Genomic DNA, 27,553 nt, shown 5'->3' with positions numbered 1-27,553 from the left:
AATTTGTAAATAGTAATGAGATTTATGAGTTGAAATTTGTAAATAATAGTGAGATGTCTCTCAATCCAAACCGGCTAGTTTGAGAGAAAATGAAACTAGTTTTTTCACACTCTTTTGGGGGTCAAAATGGCTAATATGCTATGCTCCCGTTTGTACAAGTAAGATCGAAGATTACAGACCATTTATTCTTGAAGAAGATAAAAGACAAGATTAAAAGGGAATTGAAATCCTCATGAGGTTTCTGCTCAATAGGCAATTGGGTTTTATGAGCACAAGATTGTGCTGTTATGCGAATTGGGTGGGATTTGCTGCCTTTTTATCATTAATGGGTGGAATTGTACATAATACACAATGAGGAAGTCGAAAATAGTTGGGGCGGTATTTGGAATTAAAAAAAAAAAGCATATGCATGTGAAATTAGAGAATGTTTAGGTAGGTACTAGGAAGCTTCGTGAGCATTGCTGCCGCAATTAGAAGCGATTGATTTGGCATTCATCAAGCGGCTGCAAGTATTATCAGCTAATATATCTGGCTTACAGTAAACTTTCATCATATGTTTAACTAGACTACTACCTTACTTGATTCATGGAGCACTACCTAAACATACTTATCTGATAATTAGGAAACTTAAAAGGGGGTCTCATTCGTCACAAGTTGTCGCTTTTAGTTTTTGTACTCTTCTCTGAATCCAAAGGATCCTTGCATCTCCAAAGGACTCCCAAACTGCTACCCATCACATTCATAACCACGGCAGAGATTGCTGGGGGTACAGCAACCATTGGTGAGGGGAAATGTGCCGCTGCCAAAACCACGCCTAACGAAGAATTTTGCATGCCAACCTGCAATGCGAGAGGGAGTGCCACATGGGTAGATTATCGATTGGTATCAAATATCATCTATTTACGCTTGTAGATGAAATGGAAGCATAGCATGATCTTAAACCTTGATATAATTTGCAGGGACCAAATGGAACTGAAAACCAAGATTTTGAATGCTTGCACATACCTCAATTGATATTGCTCTTCGCTCTGTTTCTTTAAACCCACAAATAGCTGCTGAAATATACCTGCAGATAAAGACCCACAAGGTAGTATGTTATCATTGAGATACTGCATGTAAACAATACTAACACAGAAAGTGCCAATTAATTACCAGTAGTCTTTTCAATTAGCTATATCAGCTGAATATATGAGTCAGTGCGGTAGTCGCAATCATAAAAAATATCATAAAATCATATCTTTAAAAATTAAAGGAAAAGAAAGAAAGCACTTTTAAAGAAGAGGATAGAGATGTGTCATTAATATCAATCTATGAAGTCACAGGGATTGACTTTTTTCCCTTAGCCACTAACTGTAAAAAAAATTACAAATAACAAGAATGTGAAGCAAAGTACTAGTGTATGTTTCACCAAAAGTAAAAATTAAAAAAATAAAAAGAAAAAAGTGTATGTTTCAGTCATTATAGCCTGAAAGAAAGATATCCATCACCATCATCTTGAAGAGCAAGGTGCATATTGACAGACGAAGTCATCAGAACGAAAAGTAACACTTACCCAACCAAAAAACCAGCATAATGTAGTAATGCCACAGAAAGCATTACAACCCCGAGTTCGCCAGAAAATAGAATTAAAGCACGCTGCAGTGGAGAAAGATCAGAGGCCACCGATGCACCAACCATTGACTTGAGCCGGACAAAGTTTTCAGAAAATACACTGCCCCCAAAATAGTATGGATATGAGTGAGAGAGAAAGATCATCTAGAATGGACCATCTTCAAAACAACTATAGAGTGTAAAAACCAGAACCTGCAAGCGAGCAGTGATGAAGCCAAAACAGCAAAAAGTGGAGCAAAAGGCATCACAATTTTCACCACTGCAGGAAACGCACTCTTAACATAAGAACCCAACAGAGTAGGTGCAACCACCACCTAGATAGGATAGAATAAAAACCACATCATCAACTGTAGATGATATTATATAAGCGAAGCTTATTCAGATCTAGTTCACCATCATGGATCCAAAAAAAATATCTAGTTCACCTGCAGGGTGCTGATAGAGAGTTGAATAGCATCTACAGCAACATAAGTTCCGGCTAGTATCTTCGTCAAAAAAGGAGTGAGAAGTACTGCTCCAAGAGTAGTGCATGATGTCATGACAATAGACAAAGGAACATCCCCTCGAGCAATTAAGGTCACCTGAAACACTAAACAAAAATAAAAGTAAATGGGAAATCTCATGAACTTCAATCCTTGTGTTCTAGATCCATATCTCAAGAATTCAGTTTAAATGTTCTTAAGTACTGTTCAAAGCACCCAAAACTAGGATTTCCCCACTTGTTTGCCTCCCTTACCCTATAAGAAACCCTAAATTCTCTAACTTTTACCTGCCTTTTCCCCCATAATTCCCAGGCCCCAGGCATTCCTAAACCTGAAAGTGGTTACCGTCCACAAAATCTTGCAACTTTTCAAGCTCCTTACAGCCCTTCACACTTCGATCTTTCCTAGCCCAATTATTACTTCCTTCTCCCATCCTCCAGAACTCCAAAGCCACTGTCTTTTCTCAAATTAATTGTAGACAAACTTTCTGTACTACTGTCCTACATAAGATTTGGTGTCAAATCCATTTGTGCCATGTCAACGTGGTGGAAGACCACCTTCTTCTCCAACATCATACTCTGTAAACGAACTGGATAAACATCATTTGTCTTCATGATGAATATGTTTGCCACAAAATATAGTATTAATATCCCCAGGAAGAAGATATTTGAATTCCATTACCTGATATGGAAATAGAAAAGACTGGGTCCCAAAATCCAAATAGTAAGGACAAGCTTTTGTTGAGCTAAGCGAAGCATTGCTACACCCATTGAAAGCATGGGTACAAACATCTGTGAACTTTTTCCTGAAATGGAATACATAATGCCCAACAATAAAGGTTACAATCATGTATAACCTCTCCCAGTTTGGTTTTGAACTTGCACAAGCATACTCATATTAATGTACTTCTCTAGCAGCTGGGGGTCAACCCTAACACAATGTCTAATTCGATGGTTTAAATTTTATTAAAAACACGTTTGTTCATATACAGGTACTTGTTTAGCAACCGAGTCATAAAGAGTACCACAAAAAAAGGTTGAAAACTCTTCAAGGGCAAAAAGTGCAGAAAAATCTTCTTAAATCTGATTCTGAGGCAGTGGATAATGTGGTAATCGAAGAGGTTTTTTATTCTCATCAAGTTGGAGGTTAGTCAAGGTGAGCCTAAAGTCCACCACAATCACAGGCAAGGGGTCTTTTCTGTTGACCGGTTTGTTAACACTGCTTTCAACCATGCGCTTGGGTTGGTGACTCAAAATTTACCACCTAACACATATTATTATTATTTATCCAGTGATTTTGCTAGCTCTAAGCTTTTATTCCTAGCTCTAAGCTTTTATTGCTAGCTCTAAGCTTTTATTGTAGTGCCCAGTGTCCCCCAAAGAACCACCTGTAGGCCAAAAAACTAACAGTAAATACATACCTGGATAGTGGAAAAGTGCTAAGTTTGCTGAGGATTAAATTACATAGCATTATTGCCGATTAACTAGCAAAGTAATGAAGCTAATCCTACGTGGCAGTGATAATGGCCTTTGAGGATTATATCTAGATTAGCTTTCACAATAGATAATAAAGCTTGCCCAAAACCTATTTTATCTCATGACCACTAAACCTCTATCTAAGCTGCAATCCATTGAGCTTTACAGGATTAAATTGACTTTCTTAATCATTCTATGGTGAGGTATATGCTCTTTGACATCACTAACTGTTACGCATCCTTCATGAGACACAAGGGCTGACAAGTTTTCTTGCCTCAAATTTCCTTCGTGACAAGTTTCTCTTGGGAGCTGGTAGACTGAAGTTTCGTTAAAAAAGATCGAGCATATCTTCCTCAATTAGGATATAAATAAAAACTCTACAAATGGGTTTACACATAAAGCTCAGTATAAAAGAAACAATGTAAAGGAAGAAAGCCAAGCATACCACATTGGACGCGGTCCCTCCAGGGCAACAACCAAGCAGTATCAAGCCAGCTGAAAGAGAAGGTGGAAGCCCCAGAATTTTGCTAATAATAAATGCAAATGATGGCATGATTGTATACTGAGCAACACAACCAAATAATATCTGAACCAAAATTTAAGTATAAGAATCTCGAGAACTGGAATATCACGTTTAAACAGATATCTATGGAAAAGACAGAAACAGTGCTTCAACAAAATCTCGAGAGGGCCAAAAGAAGATCAATGAAAGCAATTGATGAGAACATATAAAAAGTTAGGTTGAATATGCCGTACAACCCTTGCGCTTGCCAATATTTCTAACGGCACCCCTACAGTTAAACCAAATTCCCGGGGAATTAATTTCTCCGAACTAATTAGAACTCGCAAAGGTTTGTGATAACTAATGCATTATTCCAAAGAATCGTCAAAACCCCATGCAAAATGCTACTGAATGATACTGGCAAAAGTCATTTACACAGAGAATGCCAATATATAAGTTAGGAGCTACCATACATTTTCCAAACTTAAGCATACCCCATTCCTCAAATTTCACCAAAAACCCCAAACTCAAACATACCTCGAATATTTATAACCAGTTACTCAAAAATAAAAACTTACTGAAAGGGGCCTTTTCAAGAACAGACGAATCAAGTCCTCGAAATCCAAAGTGATACCCATTGCCAACATAATCAACCCAAGAGACAAGCTATATGAAGCTGGCCCCCTATTCACAAACCATGCAAAAGCAGATGGCTTAAAGCAAGCAACAAACCATCCAAAAATCACGTAGACGGGGTACAAACTTGCTGCAGTGGCTAAAAAGTTTTCCCATTTGGGTTTTGCTGGACCGACCGGTGAAAGTTCAGAATTTCCATCAACAGCTCTGATAACAGGTAACTTTCTGAATACAGTATATGACGAGTTTTCCCATCTGGGTTTCAACGGAGAGACGAGAAAATGGTCGGAATTTCTAAAAACAACTGCTACCGGGAGTAAATTTGTGAGCTTTGGTGGTAAAGAAATAATGGGTGTTTTGGGTCTGATAATGGAAATACTTTGGCTGGTTTTTTGTGGCGAAGCGATGAAGGGTCCGTTTCTTAGAGAGACGAACATGATTGATCGATGTTGGAAGCGGAAGTGAGTACGATGATGTTATAGATTTGAGTAGGCTTCAGAGACCTTTCAATGTTTTCTACCTGCAGCACCATGTAAAGCTGACCGTTTGCATTATTGACCTTTGAGACCTTGGCCCGGACCTACGCTACCGATTTTGGACATTCCACGTCCCACCGTTGGCGTTGCTATCGCACGGCTCATGAAGTGAAAAGTTGAAACCGAGTCCGGCCTCCCAAACTGCGAATTATAATTAATTTAAGATAAGATACTCCAGATTTTTAAATTTCCAGCATGTTTATTATAAAAATAGTGAAGAAAAAGTTTGAATTGATCTTGAAGGCATTGACGTGAGGAATAGAAAAGACACTTATAAAATAAAATAATTATTTTGGTGCAAAGGGGAATTCACATTATTGGAAAAAACGCTTTTAAAAATTAATAAAACATAGATTTCTTTTTAATTAAAACATAGATAGTAATCTAATTACTAGTTACTAATTACGAATAAATTTGTGTAGCAGATATCTATTTAAGCAAAGATAATCAAAAGCTGTCGAAATTAAGGGATACTGTCCCAAAGACAAGAAAGAGTGAGTAAATAAAAATTAGATATATAAATATATATATGAGTTTTGTTATTCATCATTCTCATATACCATACACTATATTTTTTTATTTTTTTATTTTATTATTCTTAAATTAATTGAATTATTTTACTCATTATCTATATACCACACATTCGATAAGAGAAAAAAAATAAAAAAAATATAATGTGAGGCGTATGAGAATGATAAATAAAATTTTTCTATATATATATATGAAAAATTTTATTCATCAGTCACTATTTATTCCTACACTCTAAAATTATAATTTTTTTCATAAAATATGTGGATATTTTTTATAGAATGAGAGGTGTGAAATATTAAATAATGATTGATGAGAATAATTTTTTTTATGTATACGTGTGTGTAATTTTATCTTTTTTATATTGATAATGCCCACATGATTCTCAATACACAGGTTGAAATAAATAAATAAATCGTTTAAATATATTCATTGAGTTCATATCCTAACATAAGATTCCGTCTTGAAATTCGTGTGTGATTTATATTTTTTATGGGAATAGTAGAGACAGTAAAGTAAAGTGACTATTAAAATGTGAACAATGACAAAGCATTATTTAACAAAAAAAAAACTACTCTGGCACTTATTCTTAAACTTATCTATATTCATTGAGTTCATATCCTAACATAAGATTCCGTCTTAAAATTCGTGTGTTATTTATATTTTTTATGGGAATAGTAGAGACAGTAAAGTAAAGTGACTATTAAAATGTGAACAATGACAAAGCATTATTTAACAAAAAAAAAACTACTCTGGCACTTATTCTTAAACTTATCTCTTTGATTTTTTATTTTATTTTCTATTTTTTTATTTAATGATTAAAAAAATATTTTTTAATAATATTATAAAATTTTTTATTTTTTAATAATATTATAAAATTTTTTATTTTTTAAAAAAATATTTAAAAATGTTAAAAAATATATTTAAGAAAAATAATAATAATATAACTAACGGTAACTCCCAACAAGAACTATAGAGCATCCTTATTTAAAAGAAAACTGTTACTTACATAAAGTAATTATATAAAATAAATTTATAAATTTATGTGATTTTATGAAATCTGTTAAATCTATTTTATAATAAAAATAACTTTATGTCATTTTGTGCACAAATATTGATTTATTGCTTACTAGTTAATAGTTAAGAACAGTAGCTATTCATTTTTTTTTTTTTTCTGTTAAAAACTGAAGCAAACTGCGAAGATAAATTTGTGACAAATATGATGGCTCTGAAATTGTATTTACTTTCACCCATAATAAAAAGCTTTACATAAATAATCATTTAACAAACTATATATATCCTAGTTATTGTTGGATAACTTGGATTAGTTCATTAGATTGCGTTTGGATGTTGAATTTAGTTGAGTTGAGATGATAAAATATTGTTGGAATATTATTTTTTTAATATTATTATTATTTTAAAATTTGAAAAAATTGAATTGTTTATTATATTTTATATTGGTATTTGAAAAAATTATAATGATGAGTTGAGATGAGTTTAATTACCAAACGAGGCAATGCTAGCAAATTTACTACGTAAATTTATTGATCTAGCCGTATAATTAACGTCTAAATTGTTAGTACCATCTAGTCAAGCACCTGAGATGGAAATTGAAGGAATTTTTTTCAATTATTTGAACATTATTGGAAATATTTTTTCAATAATAATAGATGAAATATTTGAGAATTAACTGAAGAGGTTTTAAATTTTAATACAAAAGATATTTGAATAAATATTATTAATAAAACTTGTAAAAATAGTTGATGGCTTAGCTTAATTAGAAGACATTACTTCAACTTTTATACTAGGAATAGAATATTACAAATTAGGAACTTTAACAAATAAATTAACTACAATAATCACTTTAACATTTCAATATTTTAATTTACTCCCGCATAGTCGGAGGAAATCAAAGGTTAAAGAATTAATAAGATGATTTGAAATGATTTGTAAATAATAATAAGATTATTAGTTGAAATTAAATAAAATAATATAAAATGAGATGGTTTTAAGTCATATCTGTATCTAGACGGTGAGAGGAATGCATCAAGATGCAGACAAATGCTAGCCAATGGTTAATACTTTGATTATTATTATTTATCATTATTATGCGATGAATAAAAACTTATTTTTTATCTATTTATTAACCAGTTGATGTATGTCAAATCGTTGGTGAAAATAAATGATGAAAGTATCAATATATATAGTCATGTGGTTTTTGTTTTTTACACGTAACACATGATTTTCTCTTGCCAATTAACAGTTTCAGCATCAAGATAATCTTGATGTCATGGCCGGTTAAGATCATATGCACTAAAAAACTTGAAATTAAGACAATGCCGAAAAAATAATACAAGCTGCAAACTTGGTGAGGGTTACGAGGCTTCAAAACACGTGTGAACTACTGTAGAAGTCATACTAGTCATTGGCAGTGCTCTTCAAAATTAAAGGGGAAAAAAAAGGAAGAGAAGACGACAGCCATCTCTTACAACCTACGTTTCAAAAAAGTAAAACAACCAAGAAATTAAGAAAAGCAAGGTAGATGATGAAAAAGCTGGTTGCAATGAAATTATGACATTAAATTATTTGCCTGGCGTGACAGGGTATCCAATGCCATGCCTTCTGGTGGGGAAGACTACAAACAGCAGGCTGCAAATCAGCCCAACACCCACTGGAACAATGTCCAAAACCTCCTCAGTCTCATGCCCCGGCGTTGGATAAAGGCACTGCAACACGTTCTTATCCCTCAAAGCTACTGCTCCGAACACTAGAACTGATAACACAGCATGAACCCAATCAATGAATCTTATTTTATAGTTGCTCAAATCCGGCAAGCCTGATGGATTGGAAGGGCCTGGATAGTCAAACAGCCACATCCCTTTGAAGGTCGCAAGGCCGTGGTAGACTTGCCCGTCCGATGTCTTCACCGTGTCCGTGAAGCTCGCGAGGAAGCATGAGACGGCGAGGATGACAAGGAGGATGATCGTCATGGGGCGAGTGGCGGAGTCGCAAACACTGTTTTGGGTGAAGACGGGGATGAGAAGTTGGAATGCTAGGAGGGTGCCTGTGGGTAGGAGATTGGCTAGGTTGGCTGTGCCTTCTAAGGTTTGGGAGATGGCACGTTGTGAGAAAGATTTTTGGCGTAGTAGAGGTGCTTTAATTGGGGTGTCGGGATCGGTGTCGGAGGAGGGGGGTGACGGGATCGGCGGTGCGGGTTTGTCAGCAGTGGATGATTGATTTTTGGATGTGGATCTTGGTCTAAGGTTAGACATAGTTGGGTATCTGGGAAAAAGATCTGTTGGGAATGAAAAGAAGACGGATTTAAAAGATCTCCAAAGTCGTGATCAGAAAATGGGGATTTGTTGGTAGTGTTAGAAAGTAGGCCCGTCTGATGTGAGAACCTGTAGTAATTGAAGGAACAGGCTATCTGAGAAAAAAACTTCGAGCTATTTGTGGTGAATTGTAGCTGAAGTACTGGTGGCTAGCGGCCTGTCGGGAGGATTAGGAAAAGAGAGGCTGACTTTTGAAGCTGAGAGTGGGGGAATTGTCAATTTCGTTATCGTCATCTCGGAAGAGGTGAATGAGTCGTTTCCGGCTTCAAGTTTCCGATAATTTTATAACTAAATTAATAAAGCCGACGACTTCAATATTGTTCAATCGTGGCTGATTGGAAAGTACAGTTTTGCACTTGCGTGACGATAATGTGAAGAATATATATGATAGTACTGATGTATCCATATATATATGTATGTATATCTGATAATTCCACCCTTTCTATATTTGAGAAAAGGAAGAATATTCCCTAATATATATACCATTAGTACTACTCGTTGGATAAACCAGCTTACATGAGTATGCATGATGATGTGATAGAACGGGACAGAACTAATTCAACCCTAGATACATATATTATAGCACTACGTACGACGTTAAGCTTCCATGCTGCATCCTGAAGGTATCTTGGGTTAGTTAAAAATTGTATTGATGTAGCTAGCTAGCTAGAAGCGGATAATATATACCTCGAATTTTGCAGGTATATTGACAAGTCATGTACACCATACCATAGTCCATAGTGCATGTAGATCCTTGTTCTCCATGCATGCATGCAGGCTCACCTTGGGTACTCCAAAATTAAGCCCCAGATAGCTAAAAATATTCACTCACATACATATATATATATATATATATATATATATATATGGCTCCTAGAAATTCATGGCATGAAGCATCGAAATTAAGTAGGCTGCAGCTAGCTAGCTTAGATGAGATTGGAGATTGCTGGATATATAATCCAAAGTACTATACAGATCAGACAAGATTTTTATAATCAAGCAAGCGATTCATGAGTATTTCGTGCCTAAGGTAGGACAAATTAAATTAACCCATGTGATCAAACTGCAAACAGCCATATTTTATGCATGGTTTGGTGGAACAGTTGAGACCATGTTGTGTATATATTGCCTCGGCATCATGCACTTAATGTATAGGCAATATATTCTAAGAGTAGTGTTATATATACTTACAATTTTATTTATATTTTACTTTAATTACAAGACTCATTTTTTTAATTTTATTTTAAATTTTAAATTTTATGATTTTTAACGTATAAATATCTAACATATAGATAAATAAATTTTTATAATTTTTTTTAAATAGATTTAACATTTTTCATATTCTAATTAAATGACAGACGACGATTCAGTATTTCTTGCCAGGGTACGTACGTAGGACAAACCCATGCATGTACTTAAAACTGCAAATTGCCATATTTTCTTTTCTTTTCCTTTTGATCTATAAGCCAAATTTGCCACAATTTTCTAGAGTCTCCATCAAAACCGCGCCCAATGATCTTTTTGAGATTCTTTCTTTCTTTTTTCTAATAGTGAAAGCTGGTTTGGTCTCTCTTTCAAGTTTCAACGTGCGATTATGAACGTTGGATATATATATATATATATATATATGTACGCTAGCTTCCATGATGTATATCTGTCATTAGAAAATGTGCCCCGGTAAAGATCCTGGAAATCTCCTCCATTAATCCAATATTATACATATGATTTAAGATCTTTAATGGAAAGACAATGATCGACGTGTTTAAGTTCTTTTGAGAGCTTAAAATTAGAAAACTCTAAAAATGATAATCACGTGCATACATATAAATATTATATATATATATATATATATATGAGTTTGTTGCATATTCATTTTCTAAGTAGATCAGGATCATCTCTGTGAGGATTTGATTAAGGTTAGGTTTGAATAGTAAGATGAGATGAAATTATTAGTTGAAATAAAAGTTGAATAAAATATTGTTAGAATTTTATTTTTTAATATTATTATTATTTTGAAATTTGAAAAAGTTAAATTAATGTTTATTATATTTTGTGTATAAATTTAAAAAAATTATAATGATTAGATGAGATGAGTTAAGATCAATTCTAAATTCAAACGAGGCGTAACTTAATTTCAAACTGATCATAAAAATGGTTATAATTAAATTGACCAAACCATAGCTTGATGCATCAATATTGTCATGACGTTCTCTACCGCCAGATCCGATTGATTGAATTTTGTTTCTTTAATTGATGCACTGCGAGATCATAATATTGCAGATATACCTACGTATATGCAATATTAGTCTTGATCGAGCTTAATTCCTATATATATAAATATATATATATATATATCGGGAATAATATACAGAACCTGCAAGCAATAATATAATATTCATCTCGTTATTTGACTGATCACAATTTCGACGTTGAATATTAATCTTAGGTGAACCTTCATATATAATTCAAAATCGGAGTTGATCTTCAGATCAAATTGGACGATTTCCTGTTTTCTAGATCTCCAGTCATTCGATTCCAACCCACGTTCTTAGTTGACCAACAATTGTAGAGATGAGAATATTTAAAAACAAAAAACAAAAACAAAAACACAAGAACACCAACAACCCAATTGATCTTAACAAAATTCGTTGAATTGATCAAGTGATTCATGATATTCTTGCTCGTGAATCAATAATTATTAATCTTGTATCTTAAAACAAAATATACAAATTAGTTTCTTCGATCCTAAAGAATAAAATGGGCTATAAAATCCAAATGCTTACAAAAAAGAAATAAAATTAAATGGAGATCTATTAATATTTTAATTGCCTGGTGTTACAGGGTAACCAATACCATGTCTCGAAGTGGGGAAAACCACAAACAAGAGACTGCAAATGAACCCAACCCCAACTGGAACAATGTTCCAAACCTCCTGAGTCTGCTGCCCGGGCTGTGGATAAAGGCATTGAAAAACATTCCTATCCCTCATAGCCACAGCACCAAACACCAGCACAGATAAAACCGCATGAATCCCATCAATCGCCCTTATTCTAAACTTGCTCAAATCCGGCAGGCCTGCGCCCGAAGCGTCCGGGTAATCAAACAGCCACAACCCTTTGAAGGTGGTGAAGCCATAGTAGACTCGTCCATCCGAGGCCTTGATACTGTCGGTGAATGATGCCAGGAAACATGACAGGGCAAGGAGGACAAGGAGGACGAGTGTCATGTAGCGCGTGGCAGAGTCACAAGCACCGTTGTTCGTGAAGATTGGGGTGAGGATTTGGAAGGCGAGGAGGGTCCCAGTGGGAAGGAGGTTGGCTAGGTTGGCGGCTGTGCTTGTCAGGGTTTGCGTTGCCCGCTGTTGCACAGAGGGCTGGCGTTGTGGTGGGGCTTTTGAGGAATCGGAGTCGGTATCAATAGCGGAGGGGGTTGGGGCGTCGTTGTTTGTTTCTTTTAAGGATGGTTGCTTGGTGGCTACGGATCTTGGTCTAAGACTAGACATTTGTTGTGGTGAAGATATATATTAATGTATGGTGGCAAGTCTTGGTTATGTAGTTATATATATAGAAGATGGAAAATGGGGTGACGGTGGGGAGTTTCAGGAATATTGAGATTGAGTTGGGGAAAATGGAACAAGAAGTGGAGGATGTGGGGATGCTTTGGGACCAAATAAATATATATATAGAAGGGCTTTGAGGTTGATGGTTGAACACGAATTAGGCGTGCCCATGTTACTTCCGTGGAGTTTCGTGTTGCTATTGAAGGTGTTTTTTTTATAAGATATAAATAAGGTATGAAATAGTGAATAGTAATATATGAAAAATTAAAATTTTAGGCCAAAGTTGACAACTTCTCGCATGATCAAACTCTTCAATTAATATTCCTTAAATGTAAAGCCAAAAACTCGTTTTCTCACGCGTCACGTTAATTATAATGTCGTGACGATGATAAGCCCCGGTCTGTACATCAAGTTTGACATTTCCGATTTATTTTATTTTTTAAATATTCTTTTTCGAGGAAGAATTACTTATTCTTCTGTCCCGACGGGAGGAACCTTCCGCTTATTATAATGTGGGGAAATTCATGGAGACCCACTTCCGAAATGGTGAAACTTTCCAACAACACGCGCGTTTTTTTTTTGGCATTTGCGTACAAAGAAACAAACCTACGAAACGAAATGGTTTTATTGGCAGAGAATCGAGATGATGCCATCCGAGTTGGCAAAAGTCTTGGATGGTCTTCACCACCATGGCCATCATGGCTTTGGATTTGTATAATGGGCCCGGTTTAATTTGTTACTTTTGGTTCTAGGGCCCGTCTTTCTTGTGCTATACTTCGGCCCGTATTTGTTATGGGCCTCACATCAGAAATTTGACTATTAGAATTGATTAACAATCCCTTCTGGAAGGTGGGTGCAAAAACTTAACCACAAGATATGTTTGGAGGACAACCATGTCTCAACCTATTTCTAATAATTATTGATACTATTCATTATTTCTTTATCTTTTTTAAAAAAATTAAATATATCTCAACTTATTTTATAAATTCCAACTTATTTATATTTAAATATTATTTTTAAAAAATTATATTTTAATAGAATTCACAAATCAACACATGTCAAAGTATCTCATCCCCTAAAAAACTTTAAAATAGCGTTTAATGACGGCAGCAATGCTTGAAACTCCGAGAAAATTATTAGAGTAATTCGGCATTAGATTTCATTCGCTCTTTCTCGCAGTCTCACTTCCTGCTCCGAAACTTAAAAATGTAAAGTGCACTAACGGAAACGACGTCATCGCTTTAGATTTCTCAGAGGTACTCTCTCTTGTCCTCCCTCCCTTCCTCCCTCCGATTTTTAAACGGCCTGTTATTCTCGCATTTTGACGGACCTTGATTCGGATCTTCAATAGCATCAACGAGAACTTAAATATCGTTTTCTTCCCTATCACAGAGCTTAGATATGAATTATGACAATTGGTTCTAAGTTTTATCTATGTTTCATTGTATCTACACGTTCTGAAGTCCATTCTAGGGTTTCTTCGTTTCTGTCCTGTATTTGTTTTCACTTCTTGGTTTTTTTTTTTTTTTTTTTTTTTTGAGAAGCGAACTTTTTCACTGGAGGGTTTAAAAACTCTAGTTTGTTTGTTAATTGGGTTCAACGAAAGTTTACCCCTTTTCACCTCAAAATTTAATTCTTTTCAATTCAAAATTTCCCTGCGAATTTGTCTTCTCCGAAATGTTTGACGCCTAAAGGCTAGAAGTGGGCACGGAAGGTTTGTTTCTTTTTTCTTTTTTGTTAGTTCAAGAAAATATTTTAGCGTTGTTGGTAGGAGCGGAGTTTCATGATCAAATATCCACAAAAAGCCCATATTTTTCTTAAAAACTTGCTATCTTAGGATTTTCTTTAATCTTGTTCATAAGATTCGAATTTCGTCCGAATGAATCAAAATGAGAAGTTTTCTAATCCGGCTCAATGTCTGGTTGCTTGTAATGTAAAAAAAAAGTACCCTTTTTTCTTTAGGGTTATAAGATTGAAGCTGGGGGTTTATGCTAGAATACGCATAAGGTCTTGATGCAGCCATACAGAATTTTTATGTTGCGCTTGGGTGATAAAATATTGAATAATAGTGAAAAGGAGGTAAAAAATAATAATAAAATAATAAAAAGTAGTGTACTCTCAGTACCCAAACTAGGTAATCTTTGAACTTGTTTCCTTCAGGAACCCGGGTTTGAACAGTTTTTATGTAGTATCTAGTACTTTCTGGTAAACAATATATTATCTGTTGTAATGAAGTGGAATCTATTCCCCTTATTTGGTAGTTCATAAGAAGAAAGTGACTGTTTGACTCCTGGAATATGAAGCGGAAGCGCGGGCACAAGAAAGGAAAGCCAAAAGGGCCTCCGGTGGTGGTTAAGAATGAGGCATCTGTAAATGCTGTGACCGTACATGCGGAAGTTAATTCTGGTTTGGATGGGTATGGTAATGGTACCAAATATGACTCTGGAATGGAGGTTGATACGCCATCTTCAACGGGGACTGATCAGCCACATAATGTTGCAAGTATTAAGCCTGATGGTTCAATTGATAAGGCAGTGGGAAAGTCAGTTGGACGTGTAAAAGTGAAGCTGAGGGCAAGTAAGACGTTGGAATCTCAACATACTTCTTCTGATGCACCCACGCAAAGTGATACAGATAAGAGTAGCCAGCAACTGTTGGAAAGACAAGGCATGGGTATGGAGAAAATGGAGGATAGTGCGAACTCATTGCCTATTGGTGTTTTGGGAAATCCAGCTAAAAGAGCTGGGAGTATCAAGATTAAGTCGTCAAAGGTCTTGGGCAATTCAGGTGGTTATCAGAGTAGTAGTGCTGTAGTGGTACAGGGTGAGAACCCACACCAGGAGGAACCAAAGGTACTTCATCAGGATACTCGATATATTAAGCAAGAACTAGACACTGCCTTGATGGTACGTTGGAAAGTCAGCATGAATCTTTGTTTAAATTTATATAGATTTTAAATGTACCTTTGTATTTTCTTTAATTTCCGCATATGAGCTTATTGTTGTCTTCATTTTCCCTTCCAAAGGTGATAAAGAAGGTAATGAAAATGGATGCGGCCGAACCTTTCAATGTCCCTGTGGATCCTATAGCTCTGGGAATTCCTGTAAGTATGAATATAGTTGCTCATTAAAGTCGTTGATGGCCCGTTGGCCCTGAAGGGACTAATTTGAAACCTATTCTTCTTTGTCCTTGTTTGTTTCATTTGGTCCTTAAATATTCTTGTATCTAAAAGCTCTGAAAAAAACTCCTTGTATCTAAAAGCTATCAAGAACACGGTAGAAGGGATCAGTAATAAGAGAAGAGCTTTTGTAGCTCTTCAGGTGTTCTTTGCCAGCGAGAGAAACCACAGAACTAACGCATATATTATTCAGTTTTTGCTACTTAATTACTAGTTCTGTGCATATTTTAGTGGGGATCTTAATCTTCCTTATTTACATTTTTAGCACCCATCATGTTTATGAACGAATATTTGTATATCACAAAACTTGTCCTGTTATGTTGTTGGAACTTAAAAAGAGTGTAGTGCATTACCAAGTGATAATTGTTACCCTGTTTTGTACATTAGTCATGTCACAGGCAGAGAATCGCACGTGTGAGTGTCTGTTATGCCACCACCCTTTTGCTGTATGTTATTATTTCTATTTTATTGGTTGAAATGAAATGATTTTTTACTTAGGGTTTTCTTTTTGTTTTGGGGGGGTTGGAACCAGGATTATTTTGATGTCATAGATACACCGATGGATTTTGGAACGATATGCAGCAATCTTGAAAATGGCGTCAAGTACAAGAACTCGGAGGATGTGTATAAGGATGTACAGTACATTTGGGAAAACTGTAATAGGTATAACAATAAGGGTGACTATATTTTGGACCTTATGCGGCGGGTGAAAAAGAATTTCATGAAGTATTGGACAGCTGCTGGTTTATACGGTGAACAACTGCGAGGAACCAAGGGTAAGAGTTTTGTCATTATGCTCTTATCTGCAGTCTAGTAAATATAGATAAAAATATGATGGGCAATTGAATAGATAAGTCTTTCTTATCATGTGCCTATATGGTAGTATTCATTTGGCAAAAAGCTAGCCTCTATTATAAGAATACGCTTGCCTTCTTTTGGGGGTTTATTCTGGAATTATTATTATTTTTTTATAAGTAAAAATTTTATTCATCAAATGCAATAGACGCAGCCCACGTACACAGGAAGTATACAAAAGAAACACCTAAATACATTCTAAAGCTAGAAAAAGGAGGACAAAAACTCATTTACCATCCTTCCATTAAGTACAACAGCTGAAAACCAACTAAACAAGAAACACATACAAAATTTTCAGAGTTTTTCTACATTGCGTTCCCTATTATTAAAACACCTCTCATTCCTTTCCAACCAAATGCACCACATAATGCACAAAGGAATCATCTTCACGCAGCTGCCACTTGAGAGCAATTATGAAGTCTAGTCCAACATGTGAGTAAATCTACCACTGATTTTGGCATAACCCAGGACAGTCCGGATCTTCTAACCACACCATCCCATAACACTTTAGCCACATCACAATGTATAAGTAGATGATCCACTGATTCCGCAGCTTTCTTGCACATGAAGCACCACTCCATAACAATCATTCCACGCTTTCTCAAATTGTCAATTGTCTGAATATTCCCAATTGCTGATGTCCAAACAAAAAAAGCAACCTTTGACGGAACATGAGCCTTCCAAATACTCTTCCAAGGAAAAGAGATGTAATGCTGATCAGACGTCTTATAATATGATCTAACAGAAAGCTTTTTAGATGCTGTAAATCTCCGGTGCATTTGATCCCTCTCATGTCGTCTAATAACCACTGAATACAACAATCTGAAAAAATCAGTAACCTCCTCAATTTCCCAATCCTGGACAGGTCTGAAAAATCTGACATCCCAATGCACCTCTCCAATAGAGTGACTCAACAACTCTGAGATTGAGGCCTGCTGATTAACAGCCAACCTGAAAACAGCCGGAAAAACTCTAAACAGTGCATTCTCACTATACCAAACATCAAACCAGAATCGAACTCTTGATCCATCACGTACGACAAATTTGACCTGTTTCACAAAATTATCCCATCCTTTTCTAATAAATTTCCATAAACTCACACCATAAGTCCCCCCCTACTCTCCTTAGTGCACCATCCCCCCCCCCCCCCCCCCCCCCCCCCCCCCCCCCCCCCCCCAAAATCACTTCCTTACTTCCGAACAATCACACTCCTCCACAATGCTTCCTCTTCCCTATGAAATCTCCACAACCACTTCCCCAACAACACCTTATTAAAACTACACAAATTACAAACCCCCAAGCCTCCATCAGCAATTGGACATCAAACTTTTTTCCAGCTTACTGAAAATTTTACTCCTCTCCCAAACCACCCCACTAAAAAGCTCTATACAGCTTTTTAATATGATTAGCCACTGCAACTGGTAAAGGAAATAATGAAAGAAAGTAAGTTGGGATATTAGAAAGAGTACTCTTTATAAGGGTCATTCTACCCCCTTTTGATAAATACAACATTTTCCACGCTGCCAACCTTTTCTCAATCTTCTCAACCACCCCATCCCAAATATACATTGCCTTGAACGCCACCCCCAGCAGGAGACCCAAATCTTTTCTGGGCAGAGAAGCAACTCTACACCCCAATAGTACTGCCAAGTTGTTAATATTATGCACATCTCCCACCGGGACCAACTCCAATATACCCAAGTTCCTTTAGCCCGTAAACGGCTTGAAAACATAACAAGACAACCCTCAAAGCTTGAATCTGTTCCCCAACAGCATCACAAAAAATAAGAGTATCATCAGTAAAAAGCAAATGTGATATATAAGTAGAGCCATTATTAGTGGTTCCCACCGGAAAACCTGATATAAAACCTCCTCCTACCACAGCCTCCCACCTGTTTTGTATTTGTATTTACAAATACAAAATAGGTTCTTTCTAGGCTCACTCCCGTTAATGATTGTTTCATTCCCTCACATGAGGCATCGTCTTGCTCTTTTGTATGGATGGTAGCCTTCATTTTCCTGACAACAGGCTTTGCACTCTATATTTCCTTGCTGTCAGGGGTTGAAAGCATCCAAGTGGAGGACGTTGTGCTGTCTAGTCTGGGAAAAGTTCCAGTGAAAGGTGGTCAATCAAAGCAGAAGACAGGAAAACGTCATGGGTGTGTTTATGCCAATAACTTTCTAATTTTGATAACACAGTTTCTATTATATACGTTGCAGTAACTATTAGAGTTTTATGCTCCCCAGCTCCATGTGGATCCAGGGGTTGATTATCGATATGGAGTAGGTAATATAATAGCTGCATAGAACTGATAAGGGAACAATGTAGTCGATAATACTTCAGTTAGTCCACAACTGTAATCATCAGTCTGTGTTTCATATGGTCTATTCATTATTGAGGGGAAAGTGGAATCGATTTCATGGTTGGATAAACTCTTAATGAACACTATGATTTCAGGTTGTTTATAGGTTGTTATTAGACAAAAGAACCCAGAAATTTCAGCTAAGAGATGGAACTTTAAGAATTGTCAAAAACAAGGAGATGAAGGGCAGAGTTTGTGGACAAATATGTAGGCTTTGAAGGAATGGAGCACTTATAAATAATCAATCATCAGTCTAGCTCGCTTAAAGTACTTGAAATCTTAAAACTGGCAGCCAGTATCTGATTTCCTTAGGTTGCTCTATTCTATGGGAAATATTACGGCTCAAGAGGATAGGTTGCAATGGAGGGATAATGGTAGTAAAAAATGTACAGTCAGGACCTACTACAAGATTTTGTCAACCCAAGGCTATGTTTCATTTCCATGGAAGAGGATTTGGAGATCACGGGTGCCTACTAAGGTAGCTTTCTTCGTTTGGACTGCAGCCCTTGGGGAGATCTTGACTACGAACAATCTGAGGAAGAGGGGAATCATAGTGATGGATTGGTGCTATTTGTGCAAAAAACAGGGAGAATCTGTAGATCACTTACTTTTGCATTGTGAGGTCACGAGGGGGTTATGGAATGAGATCTTTCGAAGAATGGATATTACTTGGGTAATGCTTTTGCGGGTGGTGGATTTATTGGCATGTTGGAGGGAGCTTCAAGGCAGTCCTCATGTGGCGGCAGTGTAGAAGATGATCCCGTTGTGTATCATGTGGTGCACATGGTCTGAGAGGAATGAGAGATGTTTTGAGGATAGGGAACGTACAATGGAGGAGTTTCAGAATTTTTTTATGCGCACTTTAATGCTATGGTTTTCAGCCATTGTACTTGATGGAAACAATGTCCATGACTTTCTTTCCTTAGCTAGAATGTAATTAGGTGGTTTCTCTTGTATACTCCCTGTGTACACGGGCTATGCCTATTCCATTCGTATGAATAAAATTTTTATTACTTATAAAAAAAAAAACTGGCAGCCATGTTATTAGCTAAGATACTAAAGAACCCAAATCAGACCTGGAAAAAAGAAAAACCCAAACCAATTAGAGTTGTATCCTTGCTGAATAGTGTAAAACGTTTCTTATAGCCTGAAGTTCTTATTTGCAGAAGGCGCCATAAAAGTGATTGTTTATGTGCAATATGTGTTCTAAAGCGCCGCAGGAAGGAGCGTGAGGAGAATGCTCGACTTGCGAAAGGCCATATAGGAGCTACTGATAATAATTATGCTCAGGAGACTAAGCAAGAGGTACAATTAAGTTTGACCAATGACTTAATTCAAAATTTTCTTGGCTAGGTGATTAAATTTTACTTTGTGTCAGTGAATCATATGTAGAGGTGAAGGAGTTTTTTTACTTTTAAAGAAGTATTGGTAAGTTTGGAAGAGATCCAGTGTTATGTCACTGAAGAGAAGGGGAGGTGGGGTGGGGAAAGGATCCAGTATTGGTATTTCGGATATTTTGACTGATATATGATCTTTCATCATCACTCGGCATTTGATACTTTTTATTAGAAAAGAAAACCAACTTTTCACTTCTAAAACTCTTACAGGACCAAAGTATCTAAAGACTCTTGTTCCTTGTTTATATAATTATTTTCAGTTACTGTTTTTGATAAGTTACCTATCAAAAAAATTATTTTATTTTATTTTTTTGTTACCTATCAAAAAATTATTTAGTTACTGTATAAAAACTATGAACACTTGGTTTGCATTTTCTGTTACAGAAATCTCTACTTGTGGAAAGCCCTTGTGCTGAAGATTCATCATCCAATGCTGAATCACTAGATACAGATGCAAATGCGGAGGTAGAAGAGAAAGTAGAGGAAGTGAAATTGGAGGTTATGGAGAAGAAGCTTAACACTTCAGAGGAGAAGCATGGGAAGGAGGAGGAAGAGGAGGAGGAAGAGGAAGAAGAAGAGGAGGAGGAGGAAGAGGAGGAGGAAGAGGAGGAAGAGAATGAGATGGAGATTCAAAAGAAAGATGGGAATGAAACGCCAGAGCAGCCACAGTTTGGTGATAGATCAGGGGAGGTCCTTGATAGGCAACCTAAGCTAAGAATTGTGGAGAAGTCTGGTGTTGGGGTCCTAATTGATACACAGAAAGAAGATTCATTAATGAGACATGAAGCCAGAAGTGCAGTGGTTCAGCAACAGAAACATAAGGTATTCCAATTATTTGTATTTGGCATCGGTTCTATGATCCTTAATTTTGAATAAACATTACAAATTGTTTGGCAATTTCGTGGTGGGGGATGCCCTCACTTTCCTTCGTTTTTACCCTGTCCCACCTGATCACTCACCCATTACTCCCAAAGTAAGGTGTATGCTACTATTATGCGAGTTATCAATATTAAGCCATTTCAATGTATATGAATGCATATAGGAATGTGAATAATTATTAAGTAAACTTCCAACTTATTGGGCATGCTTAGAAAATAAGCATGGTTCTGCTGTTAATTCTTCTCCCTTTTTACCCCCAGAAATCCTGCCTGTATATTAAAGAGAAGATGTGTTGATGGATCCTGCCTAAAAAGAAGAGATGTTAAAGGGAGTATATCCGCAAAACTTAACTTTTTTTAAAAAAAAATGAGTGTCTGCAAAACAGCAACACAAACTTATTTGAATTTGATTTGAGTTCTTAACAGACACATGCGCTGACTTCGACTTAGAATTGAAAGGAAATCTTAGAATTTTGGAGTTATATAAACAGACAAAGATTTACATATTATTTATTTCATAAAACTTACAGTAGATCAGAACTTCCGAATTTAGAAGCTCAACCCTTTTAAATGCTGAAGGTTTGTGTTTGCTTGATTACTTACAGATTGATGTTGTTGCAGGAATCACTAGAAAAGCACAAAAAGGTTGAAGCGTTAAAGAACTTCCATCTTGAAAATCCTGTTCTCTTGGACTTATGTGGAATTCTATTCCCTGACAACCAGAAGTCTGTCTGGAGTGGACCCCATTCGCTTAATCAGCATCATCGTTCTGCTCGCACTAGTTCCATCCGTGCAGCGATTCAGACGTTCATGAAGTAGGTGCTTTCTTTAATGCATATATACGTCCTATCTAACTGTTGTATCAGTCTCAGGGATCTGAGGTAAGAAAATAGATGGATAATTTCCTTTTACACAATAATGTTTTATTTTGTAATTATTACCTAGCCTATAACATGGATGCCTTATTCTCAGTGTTTGGTGGTAATGTTACCACGCGGACTTGCCAGAAGGATGGATGTTAGTTTTAGAGGAGAAAGAATGAAAATGCAGGATTGCATGAAATTGAGTCTAATGGATGTCAGGGTTGTGCATTTGGAAATGCTCGCCCCATGTGCTTGTTATGGTCTTCTCTGGCAGAATTACATCTCTCGCTAAAGCTGCAGGACAAATTATTTTGAAATATAGCGAGTCATTATTGTAATTGTTTTAGCATATGAATCTAAGTGATATATATATATATATCTATATATATTTTTGACGTCGGGAACCTCTTTAAGACAGGGTCTTTCGGACTCACTCCTACAGAGTAAAATCCAAGTGATATTTTGTTAGTGCGAGATGTATCGCTATAACATTAAATGTAGTTTGCCTGAGATACATCTCGGGCAGTATCTCTACAACGTTAAATGTGATATTGTGTATGATCTAGCAAGAATCAAGAATATGGTTCTTCAAGGTGAATCTGCAGAGGGCAATATTAACTTGTAAACACATATATTCATTTTTTTTCCCTAGTATCATGAATTATATTGCAAGATAAATACAAGGATTGTATATTTTTGCTTTTCCTTGGCAACCAGGGCTAACTGATATGCTCGATAGAAATTGAATGGTGTTGTGTAGCAGTCAGGTCATGGTAAAATGGTTATACATAGAACTCTCAATTTAGGATGCAGTTTGCTTCCCATATTTGTGGGCAGAATACCTATCACTTTATATTTCCATAAAGAAGGTAATACAAAGCCGAAGTGAAGACGCTCAAATATGCCAATGTCATTAATTTTGGAGATCCGAGCTTCTTCATATATAAATTCCAGACAATTATTAAAGAAAAGAAAAATCCAGACAATTGAATTGCAGTATCACAAGTATTGCAAATTTGCAACAAGGTCGTCATTAATCTGAAAGCTCCGAAGGACATTGGTACCAATGCAGTTAGGAAGTGTATTCTGGTAACACACACGTCTATATAATTTCCACACAACTCCATGACATGTTTAGAAGAAACCACGATTCCTTTATACTTCCTCTCGAGGCAGCTCATATTTCACATGCCCAAGGTAGAGACCACATGCAGGGGCCATGGGACTTGTAGCAGTCACACTCTTTGCATTAAGGATTCTTTCAACTGAGATTTTTCAGCATAAGAAAGACAGAAATCAGTTCAAATGGAGACTTGGAATAAAAAACTTTCAAAATAAATACAAAAAATGCCTTAAAAGAGATAAAAGATCACCGTCTGAGATTGTCAAGTTTCCAGTTCCAACAGCTTTTAGAACACCAACGAGCAGTCTAACCTGGAAAACTTACACCAGTTTCATTCAACTGGTAATGAATAACCAAAACTACAGCCGCTTACCAAAAAATGAAATTAAATAAATAAACTGCATCTGGAAAAGTTGGAAACTATAAGCAGTAAAACTGAGAGAGAATATGGGAAGGAATATAATTTAAAAAAAAAAATGTATGGTCCTGACTTACAGTAAAACTCAAAGAAGAGAGACAAGATTAGAGAACAAAATGGTGGTTTGCAGCGTCTACTCATAAAAAAAATTATAGTATTGACATACATTTGCTAGCATTAATTGAAGAATAAAATCGAACCAAACGTGTTCTTGAGTTAATCAAAGGCATGGTCAACAACTTCAGTAACCCTTAACAAATATGCTAAAAGTTGCATCGACATCTCACGCAAAAATCTCTTAAGAACTACAAGTGGAAAAATAATAGAGCCCATGAGTGAAGAAAACAAAGTTCCAATTTCCTAGAAAAGTTTTAGCCTTTAAATTCATATACGATTACAAATTCATAGAATATCTTGCAAACTGAGACACCCTGGAATAATGGAGTTTTGAAATAATTCATGTCCAAAGGACTAACTCAGAGGGAACAAAGTTCCAAGCAGTGATAGAAATCCAGAAAGTATTAACAGCAGACAAAATAGAAACATATGGAAAAGACAGATAACCTGGTGATAAAGAAAAGAGCGTGCACGTGCAGTTACCACAAAGCAACGATGCCTTCTTCTTATGCCAAATCCAAGAGAAGCTTCACCATTAAAGCCACTTGCCCTATCATCAATGGAAATAGAACTAACAGGCAGGTCACTCTCAGACTTGTTCGAGCTTGCATGAAGATCTTCCATGGTTAGATTGTTCTGTCCAACTATGGACGGAAAATATGGAGTCGAAACTACCTTAGAAACATTGAGTTCATCTAAAGTTCTAATTGGTGATTTTGCCTGAAATTGAAGTTATGTTACAGCAATCAGGATGGAAGAAATAATTGAAAAGATGACCCAAAACATTAGTTGGATTATTATTTGAAAAAAAAACAGTATCTGCCAACACTATTGTAGATTAGGAACAACCTGACAACCAGCTGCTCTAAAGGAACTGAAGTCATGATGCCCGACAAGAACTTTGCATGCTTCCTGCATGATTGATAATCTCCTTTAATCAAATAAACAAACGATTCGGTATAACTAGGCAACCATAACCAATTGATATCAGGACCTGCATGGCAAGTATATCTAACTCCTCAGGAACATGCCACGCTCTGTCCCTCTCAAAGGTCGACAAAGGCTCTGGCCCAGAAAGCAAGCGGTAGAAGTACCTGAATGAGATATCTAATGCAATTCAAATATATTTCTTCTTTTTATCAGTAGCAATTCAACTATTTAAAACTTGGATGTTCAAGATATCAAAATTAATCAAATACTAAAGTATAATAACATATATTTAGGCAGAGACAAACCACAATGAATTTCTGACACTAATCCAGAGTTTTATAGCAGTAACAAAAAAACCTAATTACAATTAAAGTACTGGAACTCAAGATCAGCAAAATATACGGCCAAAATAATCCAAGGCTAACAAATTCCTCTCTGACCAATACCACCATGATGTGGGGAATTGGCAGCGAGATGCAATCTAGTTTTACATCCAACAGAACACTATATAAGCTCAAACTCTGTTGAACATGACGTAAAATTCTGTGCTACCATTAGATGCAAGTACTATGAATTCAATTTGCATTAATGAGTACCTACGTGCGCTCTTGAGCTTTGAATCTAGCGTGGAAATCAGCTGGAACACATTGAACATCAATCACCATTATATCACCTTCATTCTTCTGGAGAGAATGATCCCAATTCATAAATAAAACTCAAGATATGCAAGTTGGAAGTGTTTCAGATTCACAATTTCATATTGTCCAGAGCCACAACAAGCATAAGCATCTCTATACTAAAACATTTATGGTTATGGAAGAATTATGTATTAGAATTCTTGACACCGCACCTGTAAGAAATGGTTCACAGCTCTTCTGACCACAGTAGGTTCATGAGGTGGTAACTGCATTTGATAAAGAATGAAAGAGCAGTTCAGGAATTAATATTTAAATTAAGACACTTCTAGGACTAGTCAACCTTATAAATTCTTTCAAGATTGCTCTCTGTCTCTCTCTCTCCCCTATCTACAGTATAATATTCACCTCTCCCTGGTTGTTAAAGGTGAACTGAGAAACAAGTGACACTACATCTCCACGTGTAACTTAGAATTCAAAACAATTATAAAATACTAGCAGGTCTTTCACTAGCAGCCCCACAAATCTTACATAGCCCTACCATCAATGTGCGAGTATCTTTTTCATATTCATTGCTACAAGAAACAAATGGGAGTTCACTTAAAGTTATATCCGTTTTCTCACATGAGCATAGCACGCACTCTAAAAAGAGACTTCTATAATAACTGATAAGTAGGCATACCACTTCACCAGGCTTCCTTTTGCTTATGCGTTGAATATCTACATGACAAACATTTGATAAGGCATGCACTCCTGCATCCTGCAGCAATAAGGAATTTTATGTCCCTGCACATCATGCCTTATATAAAAATAGTTCATGATAAAACATAGCAAAGACATATGAGATAGATAAAGAGCTTATTTGTGCTGCATGCAAATTCATTAATCCCAACAAGCACAAGATAACAATAATGCAGAGACAAAACAACAAACAATATGCATAAGGTCCCTAAATCAATGTATAAAAATGATGACATTATGGCACAAATATTATATGAAAAATAATATGAATTGGGCAGCAGCTTATACGTACAGTACGACTTGAACAAAAAATTGAAACTGGCTGGCCAATAAATTTATGAAAAGCTTCCTACATCAACCACAAAATACCAAATATCAGCAAACTAATTAATACGAAACTGTAATTTGCATTGCGGGCAAATAATGAAACATTACTCTCTGTTTGCTTGCCAAGAGAAAAGGGATAATTTACTCATAGAAAAAAAAGAGAGAAAAAAAGGATAATAATAATAACTACAAGAAAACAATATATTACATACAAAAGATTTTATTATTATCATTCTTTTCATGCTTACTCAGTTTTTCATAACAGAGAAAACCAAATAAAAGAACAGTAACATAATTCTTTGAATGCAGGGTAAAGAACTTAACATGTCACTATCAGGAGCCCAGGAAAAAAATGAAATTTCCCTTCAACTTAGCATAACCAAATTGCGAGTTGAGCCGAGGATTTCATAATTTTGCTCAACAAAACCAAAAACATGATACTCAAATTTCATGTTCCTTTGTTTTGTTCTATGTTCTCAGCATCTGAATAGAATTACAAAAACTCGCAACTTTCGCTATACCAAAGAAAATCAATTTTTTGAGAAAAAAGAAAGTACTCCGGAAAAACAGAAGAAACAGAAACATCAAAACGTACCTCAAGAACGCCAACGACGGTACGGAAGTTAGGTTGCTGCTGAGACCCGGAGAAACGAGTCCCAATGTACTCGATCGCGACCAGGTATCGTTGGGTTCTAGGGCTTGGGCCCATGGGCGCTTCTTGCTGTTCCTCTTCGTCGTTGATGAGGTTTTGGGCGGCGGTTTTTGCGATTTTAGAAGGCCTATGGGGAGACTCGGCGACAATGTCTAGCAAGTGCTTAAGATTTTCTGTCATGGGTCTTATTTGTCCCACCGTTTCTCAGCTTCCAAACAGCACCGAAGTAGGAGTTGAAGCACAGGATTCAAGGGTGGTAATGTTAGAAGAAATGCGCTGTCGTTAATTTATAACCACTCTGTTATTTTTACTTATTTGATGTGTTCCTAACTAGATTTTCTGTCATATATGCGATTAATGATATTACATTGAGATGAATGAATATCTTTTTTAAAAATATTTATCAAATTATTCA

At 36.1% G+C, this 27,553-nt stretch overlaps 5 protein-coding genes across 9 annotated transcripts; 1 reads left to right on the top strand and 4 right to left on the bottom strand.

Annotated features, from left to right (window-relative positions):
- Positions 1-470: 470 nt before the first annotated feature.
- LOC121256263 (probable sodium/metabolite cotransporter BASS1, chloroplastic) lies at positions 471-5,245 on the bottom strand. The gene is made up of 7 exons (XM_041156996.1): positions 4,649-5,245; positions 4,014-4,154; positions 2,037-2,192; positions 1,804-1,925; positions 1,553-1,711; positions 1,006-1,066; positions 471-839 (listed from the first exon to the last, which is right to left on the bottom strand). Exons 1-7 carry the CDS (start codon positions 5,141-5,143, stop codon positions 648-650), a joined length of 1,326 nt encoding a protein of 441 aa, XP_041012930.1. The 5' UTR covers positions 5,144-5,245; the 3' UTR covers positions 471-647.
- Positions 5,246-8,139: 2,894 nt separating this feature from the next.
- LOC121256624 (protein DMP3-like) lies at positions 8,140-9,447 on the bottom strand. Its single transcript, XM_041157468.1, has one exon. The coding sequence runs from the start codon at positions 9,040-9,042 to the stop codon at positions 8,353-8,355; it is 690 nt and encodes a 229-aa protein (XP_041013402.1). The 5' UTR covers positions 9,043-9,447; the 3' UTR covers positions 8,140-8,352.
- Positions 9,448-11,895: 2,448 nt separating this feature from the next.
- Positions 11,896-12,769, bottom strand: LOC121253830 (protein DMP5-like). The gene has a single exon (XM_041153749.1). The coding sequence runs from the start codon at positions 12,602-12,604 to the stop codon at positions 11,924-11,926; it is 681 nt and encodes a 226-aa protein (XP_041009683.1). The 5' UTR covers positions 12,605-12,769; the 3' UTR covers positions 11,896-11,923.
- A 995-nt stretch (positions 12,770-13,764) lies between these two features.
- LOC121255786 (bromodomain testis-specific protein) lies at positions 13,765-22,297 on the top strand. The gene is made up of 8 exons (XM_041156294.1): positions 13,765-13,917; positions 14,923-15,567; positions 15,687-15,764; positions 16,372-16,615; positions 18,754-18,853; positions 20,224-20,362; positions 20,839-21,276; positions 21,954-22,297. The coding sequence occupies exons 2-8, from the start codon at positions 14,959-14,961 to the stop codon at positions 22,149-22,151; spliced, it is 1,806 nt and encodes a 601-aa protein (XP_041012228.1). The 5' UTR covers positions 13,765-13,917; positions 14,923-14,958; the 3' UTR covers positions 22,152-22,297.
- Positions 22,298-23,085: 788 nt separating this feature from the next.
- On the bottom strand, positions 23,086-27,371 carry LOC121255789 (tRNA pseudouridine synthase A-like). 5 transcript variants are annotated; one of them, XM_041156297.1, is made up of 11 exons: positions 27,082-27,371; positions 26,452-26,508; positions 26,101-26,178; positions 25,634-25,687; positions 25,384-25,466; positions 24,848-24,947; positions 24,703-24,765; positions 24,301-24,573; positions 23,569-23,629; positions 23,274-23,460; positions 23,086-23,241 (listed from the first exon to the last, which is right to left on the bottom strand). In XM_041156297.1, the coding sequence occupies exons 1-10, from the start codon at positions 27,316-27,318 to the stop codon at positions 23,351-23,353; spliced, it is 1,116 nt and encodes a 371-aa protein (XP_041012231.1). In that variant the 5' UTR covers positions 27,319-27,371; the 3' UTR covers positions 23,086-23,241; positions 23,274-23,350. The 5 variants fall into 5 exon arrangements, with proteins under 5 accessions (XP_041012231.1, XP_041012233.1, XP_041012232.1 ...); XM_041156299.1 differs by having other exon boundaries at positions 24,337-24,573; XM_041156298.1 differs by having other exon boundaries at positions 25,384-25,463.
- Between the last annotated feature and the right edge of the window lie 182 nt (positions 27,372-27,553).

This window comes from Juglans microcarpa x Juglans regia, chromosome 3D (assembly GCF_004785595.1).
Source record: "Juglans microcarpa x Juglans regia isolate MS1-56 chromosome 3D, Jm3101_v1.0, whole genome shotgun sequence".
NCBI classification, from domain to species: domain Eukaryota; kingdom Viridiplantae; phylum Streptophyta; class Magnoliopsida; order Fagales; family Juglandaceae; genus Juglans; species Juglans microcarpa x Juglans regia.
This window is presented reverse-complemented; position numbering and strand designations above follow the sequence as displayed.

Bases quoted from the DNA above. Each gene is read 5' to 3' on its own strand.
- LOC121256263 (XM_041156996.1), bottom strand. From the start codon at position 5,143: ATGTTCGTCTCTCTAAGAAACGGACCCTTCATCGCTTCGCCACAAAAA. The intron at 4,155-4,648 runs GTAAGTTTTTAT...ATTTTGGTTCAG, and splicing joins TCTTGAAAAGGCCCCTTTCA to ATATTATTTGGTTGTGTTGC. The intron at 840-1,005 runs GTATGTGCAAGC...CTCGCATTGCAG, and splicing joins GAAGAGCAATATCAATTGAG to GTTGGCATGCAAAATTCTTC.
- LOC121256624 (XM_041157468.1), bottom strand. From the start codon at position 9,042: ATGTCTAACCTTAGACCAAGATCCACATCCAAAAATCAATCATCCACT.
- LOC121253830 (XM_041153749.1), bottom strand. From the start codon at position 12,604: ATGTCTAGTCTTAGACCAAGATCCGTAGCCACCAAGCAACCATCCTTA.
- LOC121255786 (XM_041156294.1), top strand. From the start codon at position 14,959: ATGAAGCGGAAGCGCGGGCACAAGAAAGGAAAGCCAAAAGGGCCTCCG. The intron at 15,568-15,686 runs GTACGTTGGAAA...TCCCTTCCAAAG, and splicing joins AACTAGACACTGCCTTGATG to GTGATAAAGAAGGTAATGAA. The intron at 18,854-20,223 runs GTGTGTTTATGC...TCTTATTTGCAG, and splicing joins AAGACAGGAAAACGTCATGG to AAGGCGCCATAAAAGTGATT.
- LOC121255789 (XM_041156297.1), bottom strand. From the start codon at position 27,318: ATGACAGAAAATCTTAAGCACTTGCTAGACATTGTCGCCGAGTCTCCC. The intron at 25,467-25,633 runs GTGCGGTGTCAA...CATTCTCTCCAG, and splicing joins CTGTGAACCATTTCTTACAG to AAGAATGAAGGTGATATAAT. The intron at 24,766-24,847 runs GTCCTGATATCA...TCAATCATGCAG, and splicing joins TAGATATACTTGCCATGCAG to GAAGCATGCAAAGTTCTTGT.